Source organism: Primulina tabacum, chromosome 9 (assembly GCF_025594145.1).
Source record: "Primulina tabacum isolate GXHZ01 chromosome 9, ASM2559414v2, whole genome shotgun sequence".
Classification (NCBI taxonomy): Eukaryota; Viridiplantae; Streptophyta; class Magnoliopsida; order Lamiales; family Gesneriaceae; genus Primulina; species Primulina tabacum.
The window spans coordinates 33,248,409-33,264,080 of record NC_134558.1 but is presented as its reverse complement, the minus strand read 5'-3'; the positions used below and the strand labels follow the sequence as shown (position 1 = coordinate 33,264,080).

General features: G+C 34.5%; 1 protein-coding gene and 1 long non-coding RNA gene across 11 annotated transcripts; both read left to right on the top strand.

Moving 5' to 3' along the window:
* Positions 1 to 1,013: 1,013 nt before the first annotated feature.
* Positions 1,014 to 1,872, top strand: LOC142556580 (uncharacterized). Its single transcript, XR_012822654.1, has 3 exons — positions 1,014 to 1,331; positions 1,436 to 1,517; positions 1,635 to 1,872. It is a non-coding gene; the product is annotated as an uncharacterized LOC142556580 (long non-coding RNA).
* A 1,731-nt stretch (positions 1,873 to 3,603) lies between these two features.
* On the top strand, positions 3,604 to 12,762 carry LOC142555326 (uncharacterized). 10 transcript variants are annotated; one of them, XR_012822379.1, is made up of 16 exons: positions 3,604 to 4,284; positions 5,003 to 6,018; positions 6,091 to 6,260; positions 7,317 to 7,525; positions 7,739 to 7,807; positions 8,217 to 8,289; positions 8,594 to 8,750; positions 8,829 to 9,120; positions 9,207 to 9,321; positions 9,409 to 9,572; positions 9,691 to 9,765; positions 9,884 to 9,950; positions 10,201 to 10,303; positions 10,757 to 10,823; positions 11,252 to 11,310; positions 11,411 to 12,762. XR_012822379.1 is itself a non-coding variant. In XM_075666150.1 (14 exons), the coding sequence occupies exons 1-13, from the start codon at positions 3,859 to 3,861 to the stop codon at positions 10,263 to 10,265; spliced, it is 2,898 nt and encodes a 965-aa protein (XP_075522265.1). In that variant the 5' UTR covers positions 3,604 to 3,858; the 3' UTR covers positions 10,266 to 10,303; positions 10,757 to 12,762. The 10 variants fall into 10 exon arrangements, 3 of the variants coding, with proteins under 3 accessions (XP_075522265.1, XP_075522264.1, XP_075522263.1); XR_012822377.1 differs by having other exon boundaries at positions 11,252 to 12,762; XR_012822378.1 differs by having other exon boundaries at positions 10,201 to 10,323; positions 11,252 to 12,762.
* Positions 12,763 to 15,672: the final 2,910 nt, after the last annotated feature.

Sequence of the window (15,672 nt, the reverse complement as noted above, 5' to 3'; positions counted from 1 at the left end):
TTATGTTTTTTTAAAAACATTTATTCGTTCTTCAATGAAGGTTGTCGTGACATCAGATTTGCTTAAATTGTCTATCACCACGTCAGTAATTTTCGGTGACACATAATTTATCGACATCACGTCAACACTTCGATAAAATACACTTAAAACTAAATAAATGCAAATTGATGGACTGATACTGTATATAAAACGATGGCAAGACAAAAATAGAAAACGTGAAATAACATTAAGAAAATAGATTTTTCGGTAGAAATAAAAAATAAAACATGTTGCAATGTTTTGGCTTACTTTGTGAATGCTCGTATATTTCAAATTTTAGACGGCTGGTATTTGTTCAAACTAGCCTTATCATCTAGCACAACGTAAAGACGTGTTTGGAGTAGTCAACCGAAACATAATTATCTCTTTATTACATGTTTATTTATTTGTTTTAAATTTATTCTTAATATATGTCATGGTGGCACAATCCATCCTTGTTTATTCATGAACCACCTAAAATTTATGTGACCCCTATTTCAAATAACGATTACATGTTTAATTTTTAAACCTTATTATATAAATTTCACTAATTAAAATGAATAAACTTTTTTAAAAGCTACCATTTTGATTCGTTAGTGGGTTATTTATTTATTTATTATTATTATATATTAAAATATGTGATAGGATAACTATTCTTCATAATTGAGTTTATAAAATGGAAGAAGACTAAAGAAACACTTGTGTGGGCTACTATCACACTAATCCTGATCGGATCAATCCAACCAGTCAGTCTAGCAATCGAGATTTTAGTCTTAGAAGCAACTTTAATACAATAATTGTATGTTAAGCAAGCCAAACTGAGGGGCCTGCTTTCACAAATTGTAATCAAGCCATCTTTGTCAACTTCGAAGTTTCCAATTCATTCACAACTTTTTGCTCTTCCTAAATCTCCATTTTCTCCAACATACCAACCCCGGTGAGTGGTTTTCTAGTGCTCATCTCTCTATACTACAATAAAGTAACATACATATATATATATACATATACATATATATATATATATATAGAAAAAAATGTAATATATATAGTCCCTTTTATCATTTTGGTGGGCGGATTGTGTGTCAAATCCTTTTCATACTGAACTGCCAAAAGTCTTGGATATTCGAGCATCACAAGATGAATATGAGCCTTCTGTTTTAAACATTATAGTTTTGTGATATCTATGCAGAAGTTTGACAATGTTTGGATGGAGGAAGAATGAGCTGGTTAACACCGCCATGTTAGACGGTGCGCCTTCCCCACGAACTACCGCTACTAGCCTTGCAGCAGTTGAATCATTAGCCATACCTCAAGTGAGTTCTCTCTCTCTCTCTTCATTTTCGTTCTCGAATATAAAAAATATGTTTCCCTCTTGATTAAATACATCAAAATATTGTTGATTATGGCTTGAAAGTAGGTTCAAGAAGTGGTGTTCTTAGTTGATTTCCAGTGCGAAAGGTGCCAACAGAAGGTGGCTAAAATCATGTCCAAAATGAATGGCAAGCATTGCTTTTTTAACCTGTACATCGATGGTCCAAAATGAATATATAAGATCACTTCTTTCGTATCGATCAAATGCGTGTAATATTCTAATTTAATTTTCTCATTTTCGGCAGATATTCAATCTGTGGTTATTAATGTGCTGGAGAAGAAGGTGACACTGGTGTGTACTTACTCAACTACTGCTAAACATATAGCTAAATCAGCCCACCAAAGTTCATGGACGCGGCTGTTTCGTCGTTCGTGTACTAGCTAGTTAATACAATAAATTAAAGGCTATGAATGACCCTATCCGAGATGATCCATGTATGCCTTATTCAGACGCTCATGTAATTGACTCGTCCAGTTGGGAGCACATTTGTGTGAGACGATCTTACGTGTCGTATTTTGTGAGACAGATATCTTCTTTGGGTCTTCCATGAAAAAATATTACTTTTTATGCTAAGAATATTACTTTTTATTGTGAATATCGGTAGAGTTGACCCGTCTCGCAGATAAAAATTCGTGAGACCGTCTCACAAGAGAACTACTCTTCAACAATTAATTTTGGGTTAATATTAGTTTTGGCTCTTCTTGTTTGTTGTTTTTCTCGAAATCATCCCTCTTATTTTCGGGCCGTCAAATTAATCCATCGTGTTTCATAACCCATCATCTCCATTTTAAAAATTAACTGAGATTCGGCCCAGCTCCTTTTAGATCATCTGATACACTATCTTCTTCTTATTTCTCCCAACAGAAACAACATATGCTTTACTTTTCAGTAGAATATAGTTTGAAACAACATAAAAAATGAATCACATAAATTCGATCATTAAAAAAATAAATTACCATTGCAGAAATTCGATCACTATACAATGGGAAAAGAATTCACAAACAAGGATAAACTAATAGTTAAAACACAAAATAAATCATTAAAAAAATAAATAATAATTGTAGAAATTGTTACGGGTTGATGACGAAGTAGCTCAAATGGTATCTGGAATAGCTAAAGGTAGGTTATAGCCTTCGATTTCAGCTTCACATTGTCTGCATTTATTTTTGTTTGATTGTTCTTTCAACCTCACGGTCTAGATAAAACGAAAATCCATATTTTAATTTAACAAAATAAAACATAATCTGGATTATGACTGAAAATCACGAATAAAAGCTGGAAAACGAAGAAAATTGAGACGAAAGCAATCTACTTACCGACGACCCTATTCCGAAATCTTTGTGCTTCGTTTTGGTGTCGTTTAACCTACTGTTCTTCGATTTGGGAAAAATAGGGGAAATGTATCGTGTATCAGACGATTTCAGAGTATATGAGCCGAATCTTTAACAATTTCATTTACTATATACAAGTTTATTTTATAGCATTATTAATTTATTATTAGTTACTCTGTACACGCATCGCATGTGTATAGTTTTTTTTATCACGATCGATGAACCAAAGTGAAATTATTTGACAAATTATGGAGGGCTAAATTGATATTTGAATTGTTGAAATAAAAAAAAAGTGTGTTGAAATTTAAAAAAAAAAAACAAAAGTGTAATATTAGATCATATAAGGGTAAAGTTGGAAGAAAAAGTTGATGTTCTCTAAGTGTTTAATATTATGTCATCACCCTTAATAAAATACTAGTTACTTTGCACACGCTATGCGTGTGTGTACAATTTTTTTTTTATCATTATCGATGGACTAAATTGAAACTTGACAAATTATAGAGGGACTAAATTGATATTTGAATTGTTGAAATAAAAAAAAATAAAAATAAAAAGTGTGTTGAAATTGGAAAAAAATTAAAACAAAAGTGTAATATTATTATCATATAAGGGTAAAATTGGAAGATTGTGTGTTGAAATTGAAAAAAAAACAAAAAAAAAATGTAATATTAGTATCATATAAGGGTAAAATCGAAAGTAAAAGATGGTGTCATCTCTAGGTAGTTATTATCATGTCCTCACACTTAATAATATAGTATAGATAATAGATAGAATAGATTATCATTTTGAAAATTGGGTAAAATTGTTTCAAATTTGTAAAACTAATGAAATTAGGTATTGTTTTAAGTTAAATATATATCATTGAGTAATGAAAACTAATTATATCATAAAATAAAAATAAAACAGGGTGTCAACTGCTAAGTAGCACTTTTCATGAGGGAGTCTTCTGAAATATGTCAAACGATAAGGGGCTTAATTGAATAATCCAAACCTTGAGGGATCCATCGATAATTTCATCATATCGAAATTGACGTACCTGGTTGCAAGTGCCTGGAAATACCAAATCGACTGATTTTGTCGAAACCCTAACCCTACCTTAAATCGATATCCACTATAATTTGCTGTAATTTGTACCAAATGGCTACCGATTCCGAACCCACACGCTGCGTGCACCACCGGTCTTCCTCCCTCGACAATACCGACGAGCACTCAAAGCGCCGCAAGCACCGCGATCATCGCCATCGCCACCACCGCCACAGGAGCAAGAAAGACAAGGAGGAAGTTCCGAGTGATGAACTGGAAGTAGGAAGAATTGAAAATAATGAGGTCGAAGATAGGAAACTGGGAAATGGTGAGGATGAGAGCGGTGCGGTCGCTGATGTCGTTGTATCGAACGGATTTCAATTTACTGGGGTAGATTACGAAATGGAGGAAGGGGAGATTGTTGAGGATGATGACTTAGGTCGTTATGTCGATGGTGAGTTTGACAAGTCGAAGAAGAATTTGGATTCCGACTTGGAGTCGGGAGAAATAAAAAATCTTCAGGACAATGATTCTTACCTGGTGTGTTTTAATTCTTCCCTTTTATAACAATAACCATTTCTTAAAAATTATTTCATGAATTACGGGATTTTGGATTTTTTATTCTCTTCAAGGAAATGTCTTGAAACCATGCATAAAGGTTATACTCTTCAAATGTCTACTCATATTGCTATTGCAGCCTCCCTGTGAATGAACTGTTGGACAACAAGTTAATCTAATTAAATACATGGAATATGAAAACTTAATTTCTTAGAGGTCTTAGCCGAATCGTTTTGTTTGTTTGTGATAGCCACTTTCCCAAAAAAATTTGTAACCTTTTATTATTCTTAGGTCACGTGAGATTTTATGTACCATTTATCAGATAAAAAAATTATTTTGGAACTTTTTGAAAAAATTCTGAAATTGGACTACTTACCTCTTAGTCCTTTGAGTTGCTCTGAGTGATTACTGCCTTGATTTTTTGGTGGCATCTTGAACTAAAAGTGAATGATGAGCCTTATTGCAAATGTTTTAGTTGCATTAGAGAGTCACGGCAATTATCAGTAGGTAACTTGACACACTTTTTTTCTGCTGCAAGAAAAGTTGCCACAAATATTTCAAGGTTCTGATAGACTGAACAGATGGTGGGTTTCAGTTGATTTGTTGGACTTGGTCCCTTGATTACAAGTTTCTGCATATATTGTTTAGGTTACATGGATGCCGTTATGATTTTGATGGTGTTCTATAATTCATCTTTCAGGAAGTTAGCGAAGACAATGCGAAAAGTGCAGAAAAAAATTCAAGGAAAAATAATGATGGCGAGGATATCAAAGTGAATGGTGATCTGGATAAGGACAGAGCATCTAGTTTGGATGATCGAGCAAACAGGCATTATTCACACAAAATTCACAAAGATGTGCATATGGTTTTTAGTATGGATTTTAAGAGGACTAGAAAATTGGATTATATGGTTTATCCAAATGATCAGTGGAAAAGTTCGTCATCTGAGAAAAGGCAAAGAGTTGTTTCGTCCTTTCACTCTCATGAAGAGTATCTGAATGGGAGTTCTTCTAGAAGCTTGTCGAAGTCGCCTGTAAGTACTGGGGAAAGGTCTCGGTCCCGAAGTATATTGCGTGAGCCTTTAATTATGGAAGACTCTTATCTTGTAGAGGTAAATCGCAGGAATAATCCTGGCGATGAAAGGGTGATTGCCCCTGACAGAAACAATAGTGATAGTAGCAGGGATGGGATGAGGTCGAAAGATATTAAACACCATTCTAGCAGATATTCGGAAGGAACAGAGAGGTATTATAAGAGAGATGAGCATGACAAACACAGGAAGGGAAGTATGGAGAGGGACTCGGTTAAGGATACGGATAGAACCAGAGAGAACGAGCAAGAGAAGGAGAGAGAAAAGGAAAGGGCCAGAAATCACGATAGAGTTAGGATGGACAAGGAGAGGGAGAGGGAGAGGGTGAGGGTGAGGGGCAGGGACAGGGAGAGAAAGGGAGAGGGGAGGAACAAGGATATTGCTCGAGGTAGAACAACAGATAGAGATGGTGACAGGCCTAGAAGCAGAGAAGTTGATAGGGATAACGAGAGTGATAGATTCAGAAGGCGTCAGATGCATGATGATGAGGTTAGTTTCAGAAATAGGGACAATGAATCCAGGCATAGAAGGAATGTTGAAGATTATCCCAGAGAGAGATCAAGGGAAAGTGATTTGGAGAACATGGGCAGTAAGTCAGGGGAGAAGGATGGTGAGAATATTAAGAGGTACATTTATCCTCGAGCAAATATTAAAATTTGAGGAGTTCTTGTTCTTTGATTGTTTATTGTTGGTATCAGGGAGGAAGATATACAAGAGGATTATCAAGATAAGATTGTGATGCAACTTGCTGAACAAGAAGAAGATGACCTTGAGAGAATTGAGGAAAGTAGGAGGCGCAAGCAAGCTATCCTCGAAAAACATAAAAATAAATTCTTGCAAAAAAATGAACTGAATTCAGAAGAAACAAGTAAGAGTTATGGTACTCATTTACCTGTATGAATTCTGCAAAATCATCTGTCATTTTTTTTGTAGTACAAAATTTAGTGTTGAGGTGTTCTCATGTGATAAAGTACTCTGGGATTTCTTACTCGTTGATATAATGGTGTTGAAACTTATAGAGCTTGTTTGGCTTGTTTTGGAAGTTTTGGAGAAATATTGGGGAAATAAAATTTTAATGTAATCATTTTAGAATTGAACACAATTAATTTAAATTATTAAAATTAGTATATTATGGGTTAAAAGGTACTCTGATAAAAGCTTGTTTTTATCGTTGTTTATAATTTTGATGAATCATTTAAACTTCTCATTGATATCGGTCCTGTTGGAGCATCATGAACTTGCTTGTGTTTATTTGTTTTTCCTGAAACAATAAGCAGGTACATATCCTCTGTGGAGCATCTGTGTTTGTAGAAATGGAAAAATAGAAGTACCACGCAAAATGTTTATGGGCTTGTTTCTATTCGTTCTCCAAAATAAAAAATTTGTCTGGTTCTTCAGATTTTACCATAGTCCACTCATTTTACTTATTCTAGTAATTTCCCATTCTTTTTTTATATTATTTTATCAGGTTTATTATCCAAACTATTTTTTCAATGTTCATATAATTTATAAATTAAATTTTTTTCTCCAACATGTTATTAATTTATTTGAGATATTCTTTTAATTATTTCCTATTTATTTTTTATATTCTAATGGAATATTTATAACCATAAATTTTACTGCTTTAGTTTTTAATTGCATTATTAATTATTTTTTTGCTTTTAAAATAAGGTAAGTAAAAAGTAAAGTACTACTTAATAAACTTTTTAGAAAGTATCTCCAAGTAGTATTTATTTTTGTTGGTAATAAAAATATTGACTTCTAAACCAACACCTGTATATTTTTTCTTATAAAAGCCGTATATTCAATAAGCAGAAACAAGTAATGGGAACAATCACCAAATCTCGCTCCTGAATGCACCTACTGAATATTTCATGTCTTATTTTGATTTTCCCCTCTTGGCTAATACTTGCCTCATGGCCAGTTAAGCAAGATGGACGGTCTTCTGAACAAGTGGTATCTTCAGAAGCTGCAGTGGATTGTATTGACAATCAGGTGGAAGGCTCAGAAATTTTCGTCCCTGAGTCAAACTTTTCAGTTGGGAAATCACCATTGCAAAATGGTCTTTTAGCTATTCAGAGGCCGGCTGGAACTGGAACTGGAACTGGTGGACTAGGTGATGGTTCCCCCAAGGTAAGCTAACCTCAATTGCCCTTGATGCACTACATTTCGATTCTCACACCACGCGATGGTGTACATTGTCTTTTATTAGTACGACATAATTGGATAAATGGCATATTTATGTACCTTTTTAAGTTGATATTACCTTAAGATTTCTCCTAATTTCTTCTTTCTGTTCTGATTTGGCTTGCGGAGATGATTGAAATTATTTATAAAACTGTGCAGAGTGAAAGGTCGGCTGATATGTTCCGTGATGATATATTTGGAGAGTCACCTGCTGTTACTTGGAAAAAGGTCAGTGCTAAATCTGATGCGATTATTTTTTACCTTTTAATTTCCTGTTAGAACAATCTGGATTCAACATCCTAGGAGTTCATTGTTGCTTTATATATCATTGTTCTCTGTCTTTGAGGTTTCTTTTTCTCCACCGCTTTCACATCTTCTCAACATCTACTGGGATGAGTTAACATTTTTTCATCTCTTTTGGCAAAACACAGCCTTCTCATTAGCTATGTCTACATTAGAACATGCGGGAAATGTTCAATGATTTGTTTTTAAAAATTAAGCTTTTCATGCTGGTTATTACGCTCACCTTATGGTTAAGCAGTTAAGTTTTTGCCTACATGCCAGTTTGCACTTGACTTTAAATGAGAGTAACAATTCTATTAATCAAATTTTGTTTGTGAACTAAACACTTAATCAGGGAAAAGCAGACAATGTGGCTGTTGAAAGAAGTGAGCTTCATGACAATTGGGATGATGCAGAAGGGTACTACGGTATGTGTCTCACCATCAATATCATGATCTGTTTCTATGTGCATCCTTTCAGATATTGATAGCTCAAGTTGGACTTGAAGAGCCCATCTGTTCTTTTCACTTTCTCGAAAGCATGTAGTATATACATAGGTGTCAATACAGTGTCTCTAGCTCTTTGAGGTTGCAACATAGCTTAATGGTGCCATCAACTGAAGAACGGAGAATGTTAAGTTTGATAAAAGTCTACATTTTTGTCATTTTATTCCTATTTTCAAATTGTGTTTTTATGTTACTCACCTAGGCTCCTTTTTTCCCCAACATCCAGGCTACCGATTTGGAGAAATACTTGATGGTCGATATGAAATAATTGCTGCTCATGGGAAAGGAGTCTTTTCTACTGTTGTTCGAGCAAAGGATCTCAAAGCTAACTCCAGTGACCCTGAAGAAGTAGCAATTAAGATTATCCGCAATAATGAAACAATGTGGGTAAAATATCAAGTCTCTCATTTAATGCAGTAAATGATAGTTAACTGTGATTAAGTCCAGGTGTTGCCATGTAGGTATAAGGCAGGTATGGAAGAGTTGGTAATTCTTAAGAAATTGGTCAAAGCAGATCCCGAGAACAAGCGCCACTGCGTTCGCTTTCTTTCCACCTTCAAGTATCGAAATCATCTATGTTTAGTTTTTGAATCTCTGCATATGAACTTACGTGAGGTTCTTAAGAAATTTGGTCGTAATATTGGTCTGAAGCTTACTGCTGTGAGGACGTATGCGAAGCAACTATTAATTGCGCTGAAACATCTGAAAAACTGCAGTGTTCTTCATTGTGATATCAAGCCAGATAACATGTTGGTATGATGCCAGTCATTCTTCAGTTCTCATAATTATTTCTGAGTTCATTCTCTGCCATACCTAATATTGTGCATTTTCTTCCTTAGGTGAATGAAGCTAAAAATATATTGAAGCTGTGTGACTTTGGAAATGCCATGTTTGCTGGTAAAAATGAAATCACCCCATACCTTGTCAGCCGTTTTTATCGCTCCCCTGAGATAAGTAGGTTTTACTTTTTATTTCTTTCGAATTTGTTTTTGTCCAGTATCAGAAAGTTATAGTGTAGCTTATCTCTTTCCTTTTCTGTAGTTTTGGGCCTGCCTTATGATCACCCCATGGACATCTGGTCAGTTGGTTGCTGTTTGTTTGAGCTCTACACTGGGAAAGTTTTATTTCCTGGTCCTACCAATAATGACATGCTCCGTCTTCACATGGAACTGAAAGGTTCATTTCCCAAAAGGATGCTTCGAAAGGTAAGAAACCTGTTGGCGTGATTTGGCCTTGTTGTACCACTTTTTTCTTCTAAGTCTGCATGTCTTCTATTTTTCAGCTATGATATTAGTGGTTATGATTTAGAGCTATATTGTGCAGGGAGCATTTGCTGACCAACACTTTGACCAGGATTTAAATTTTCTTGCTACAGAGGAGGACCCTGTCACGAAGAAGGTAGGTAGGAAGTTAATATTACTTTAATTTCTATAGATGTAGAAAGTTGAAATTCCTGTCTCAAGGTGATTACTATGAATTCCTACGGTTTGGTTGAGCTTTTGCTCTGTTGTTGTAGGGGATTAGGAGACTAATAGTAAACGTGAAGCCAAAAGATTTTGGCACACTACTTCTGGGATCTCCTGGTGAGGATCCAAAAATGTTAGCTAATTTTAAAGACCTTATGGAAAAAATTTTTGTGTTGGATCCAGACAAGAGGTTGAGTGTATCTCAAGCCCTGAGCCATCCTTTCATCACGGGCAAGTGAAACACTGATGCTGCTTCTGACTACGGAACTGCTGTTGCATTCAATACTTGTACATTTTCATGAGATCTCACTTAAATCAATTGTCTAATGGGGACATTATTTGTCTTTGTTCTCTCTGTGGGAGCAAGAACTCGGGAGACCTTCACTGCGCACGGTAGAAGTTCTTAGAGATGATCTTGGGAAATGCATTTAACAAGGAGTTCTTTCGTTGGATTGTTTACAGTGTCTATTGTAAGATAACCCCGCCAAAGGTTTTTTTCTCAGCCTGTTTGTACTATTTATTATTGGGGACAATTAAGAAAGTTTATAATGATATCATATTTTTACTTATATCACTTTCCTATTCTGCAACCGATCCATGTGGTTAAATAGAATGGTGTTGTTTATCTTGTTGAAGAGAGAATAGAACTATTGTCTTCATACATGTGCACACATGTTCTGTTATTATAGTCATGATACATTACAGAATTTCCTGGGATAGTTGGGAAATGTTTTTTAGGTTTCATCCCCCACATATTCTATTCTCATCCCAGATATTCTGCTTAAGAAATGGTTTTTGTTTTTAATTTTTTTTTCAATCCATGATAATTAATTCCACGGGATTATTTCATTGTTTATTTTATGTCTGTAACCTGCTGTAGATTATTTTGGTTCCTAGAGATTCTGATGTAACCTTTCATTCAGGAAATCTACCTGTGCTATGAGGAAACCATTCAGTGATTTTAGATGCTAAAAAGACACTCTGGAGAAGGTACCTTGGTTTGTTAATTAGGAGTTTGTGTGTGGAACCTTTTACAATACATCAGTTGGTTCCAGAAGCTGCTTCATTGACCATCGTTTGGTTTCTCAATTCATCAGTCATGATTTTAGGTATTCTGTATTTGGATGTTTGGTCCAGAGTTTCGTTCTTTGATTCACAGTAGTTAGCTTACATAATATATTATCGAGAATAATCTCTCCTGGTGTTTTTCCTGGCCATTTTTTGGTCCTTAGTTCTTATATAATGATTATAGGCTACACTTTCAACATGACTTATTATATTTTTCTTTCCTTCTTTGTTTTCTCCTTGGATAGTAGATGCATGGTTTTTGGTGCTGGGTTTTAGAACTATGACTATTTATGTATGTATGTTTCTATTGAGTTGCTATGCATCTGATCCATGGTTTGGTTGTTCTGGAGGATTCTATGCCCTGGACTAGGAGGTGTTCATATGCTGGTTCAAAGTGTGAAACTCTTTGGTGGGTAAACCATGTGACTTTGTTGACTTTATTTTCTCGAGCATTCATTGTCAAATGATATCGCAACAATTGTTTGTGACATGCATTTCTTTGTTGATAGAATTTGAGCTCACATGTGCGTTCACAACTCTGGTAAGTATCTCCTGTATCTTGAATATTGTCCTGCGTCGTATGATGATCTTATAAATTGGCGTGGTTAGACTAAGGTGCTCATGTTTGTGCGAGTCTTTTGATGTTTGTCTTCCAAATCCTTATGTAATATCCAAAGTCGTTACCATTTGATTTGTCGGAACTTAGTTTTTGTGTTTTCTGCTTATCTTTTGGCCATGTATATTGTGCCACAGGAGCACTTATCACTTATCAGTACATCAATCTTTTTGGTTTATCCTTGGTTTATAGACTATTGGAACTCGTAGACACCGTTTGATTCGTGATATATGATGATTAAATGTTATTGATGTTTAATGAATGGTAAAAGAAGTTTATTTTTGTAATCACTTATTATATGGTGTTTGGTGTGTGAGATGGTTGTTGGTTAAACAATTTATAATTATCTTATCAACCACACCATATAATACTTACAATCAAACTTTGTTTATGAGCATCATACAATGAATGAGGTTACTCTCTGAACTGCAGAACTGGTTCAATTGTAGGGTGGGTCTTTTCAAATGAGTGGCCATCATTTAGTGATACCAAAGCAACAAATTTTTGAATTTGAAAAAGCAATAAAGGTCGCCATTCCTGATTTAATCTAGTTGCATACTGAATAGTGCAATTTAGTTCTTCAAGTCATCATATAATTTAAACTTGTGACAGGTGGAATTCAAAATTCCAATTTCCCTCGTTACACTTTTTGTTGCTCCCTTCTCTTGTATCAATATTTTTCATTTGGATGTTAGACACGTAAGAATTTGCTTATCGTTTCTGTGGTATTCATTTGCGGAAGATAAGCAATTAGTGATGTAGACAAAAATTAATGTGGCACCACCACCAAATTTTGAAATCAATGAAGTCGAATGCATCGAATAGTTTTTGTCTATAATTTTTCATGTGCATATATAGGAAGTCAAATGATGAAACACGTAATGTTGTGTGGATATTTGTAGCTTTCAGTGACTATGAATTCGTTGTCATGTGGTGTTTTGGAGGTTGAAGGAAAGGCTTGTCCTCTCTAACTTTCAAAGTGTAGATTAGTTTCTTCCAGGACCAGATATAAAAACAAATCTGCTAGGTTTGCAAACTGTTGTTACTTGAACTGGATGCGGGGTTATTTTGGTCTTACACAGGTATATTGGTGTGTCTCATTTCATGAGAATAGCTGTTACTTGTAAATGATGCTTATTAGAAAAGGCATGTGGAATTATCGTCATGTTAAACAGATGTGTGTCATTTCACGAGACCTGTACTCCGAAGGGACAAATGTGGTTATGAATGAAATCTTGACTTCAATCAAGTTTTACCTACTGTTTGGGGAAGAACTGCATGCTTTGATGGGTCTTCTAGACAGGTGGTGTAATGTACTGTAATAAGGATTGATTTTTAAAATAATCTTGTTACTTGTAGAGCAGAAGCTGATTGCCATTCAGGAAAACAAATTGCATATAATGTAAAAACATTTACAACAAAGGAAGACCAAAAGTCATACAACCTTTTCCCTAAATAACCTTTCCGGTTTATCGGTCCCTGTACCAATCTAGTGGGCGGGCTTTGATTGATTTTCATGCCAAGTTAAGCCGCAAGGATCAATGAAGACGGTTTTCACAGCCAGTTTTTGTGTTGAGTTATAACAAGTACCTTGATGTTTGATAACCATTAATTTGACCTAATTTTTTCTTCTATCTTTGCAACGATTTTTTGTCTTTGATCAATTAATGTGTTTGTCCGTCCTACTTTCGTGTCTGTAGTTTTTTTGTTGCCCGTAAAAATTGTAAAAACATTTTTGTGATCGTGCGATTTCAATTCTAATAACAGAATTTACTTATTTGGATTTTATTAAATATTAAATGCCACCAGTTTGTTTATTATTTATTTTAAGTTTACAAGGAAGAATTTGATTTGCTCATACTACGTTACCAATGAAGGGTTGATAGTGGTTCTCGGTGTGCTAGCTAAAACATTACACTAACCACATTTCCTTGTTATGGCCCTTTGCAAAAAAGAGATTGTATATGTGACATGCAAGAGAGTGCCTTGTTAGCGTTTTACTTATCGATTCCCCCATAGGAGCAATTCTTGGTGGTTCATGAGATCTTTTAGCCTACCTGCCTGCCTGCCTGCCTGCCTTCTATGTTGATTACGCTAGGAGTGCTAGTGTTTTGGAAATGGGAGGGTTCTCTGCAGGTTGGAAGATTTTCATCAATGGCTCTAATATACTTGTTTATTATTGACCTCGTGGAGTGCTTTCACCTCATTGTTAGTGAGGTTGGCATGAATTTTTGAGAAGTCCATAGATTTGTCGTGTTTTTGTATTCTTGAAGTTAAATTATCCTTTCACGAGGTTCTACGCCAATGGCTTTCCTATGGCTTTGTTATGAACTGCAATTTGAAATAGAGATTTTAACCCACTTTCCTTTTACGACTACAGACATTCTTTATTATTTTATTTTCACCCTCTCGAGTAAATAATGGCAATTAATATGAAAGTTGTATATATAATTTTTCTTATTAGTATGATGGTTTAGTAGTAGTTGGTGGCGGACTAAAGAAATTGGGGTGGCGTGTAACGAGTAGGAGTCTAGATAATTTTTCTCACTGGTGACTCAGATTGAGAAACAATGCTTTCAGTAACTCTGAAAATCTTGATTAATTTGCGACAGAGTGAAATCTTCCCATTTGAACTACGATACACGATTGCTGTAAGTTAGAATGATATTTAACGTACGTCGTATGTCGTTGAAATCAAAATAAATAAGAAATGGTAAACGATGAGATGGTCGATTCTCGTCCTTGTATAATTTTGACAGAATTCTGTCAAAATTTTGCCCATGTGGCAATCATCAATGTTGAAAATTTAATATATTTTTAAATGTTTTGAAAGACGGACTGTTGTCCGAGTGATTTAACATGTGGGCTAATCTAATATGAATATTGTAGTTTGAAAAGTGTTAAGATGGCAAAAACTTGTGTGAGACGGTCTCACGGGTCGTATTTTATGAGACAGATCTTTTATTTGGGCCATCAATGAAAAAATATTGATTTTATTGTGAATATCGGTAGGGTTGATTTGTCTCACAGATAAAGATTCGTGAAATCGTCTCACACGAGATCTATTCTTAGATATGTCGAGCCGTATGTTATTACATTTATAAGCGCATTCAATGATGTAGACGCAAAAAACACAGATCTTTTTTCATAAAATTCTTTGATTTTGCTTTCTTGTTAGAACGCTTCTTCTAATCTGCTAGACGATGTTGAAATTTGTCGATCTCAGAATGGACTACTTGTAAGTATTTTAAGATTGCTTGTACAACTTGAATTTTTGCATTAAATTGCTAGGAAACTTCGCGTGTATACGAAAGAATTTCTGTTGCATTCGCACTCTAATTTTAGGGCCTTTCCATAATGACTTTGATTTCGTTTTCAAAATTAATTTAGAGGGAACGTAGTTAGTATAAAAAAACTTGATAATTACATATGAAGGTTATTAAATCTGTAATGCAGTGTAAGTTTTCAAAATGGCCTCAAAATCTATCGATATAAAAATTTTGACATGGTGGTGAGGAAAGTACGAAACTTTTTAGAAACGCATGTCTCGTTTGTATTTGTTTGTGTTTTTATGCTAATGTTGCTGCTATCCATCAATTTTAAACAAATCTTGTGTCATACTCCATTCATTTTGTTAATGTTTCTGTTTTTGATTGACGTGCATAATTTTTTCTAATGTCTTGAAAACCCGCAGTTGCTATTTTTCGATACACATTAGATAACTCTCTGGACTAATAATTTATAAACCACACTAGTCAGATAAAACAAACTGCGAAAATTTTGTTTGACAAACTCACTATAAAGTGTTGATAGGGAGAATCGAAATATTTACTATTGATCAAACATTTATTCATGCTTTTTTGGAGCTGGTAAGCACAACTTTGGGTATATCTTTGGTGCTCATTTTCTTTTGATAAATTAACTTTGAGCGCTTCTGACGAAATGTTGAATTAATGATTTAAGAGTTATTACTATTAATTAGTTAATTAATATTATAAAAGATCTCGAGGGTTTATATGTACGTACAATTAGTGCACTGATCAATAAGTTAAATTAATTAATATATTTTTTTAAAAAAAAGCCATATAAAATGTATGCCATATACGAATGAAACCATTTACTTAGGAGTGGAGAAAATATATAATATATACATTT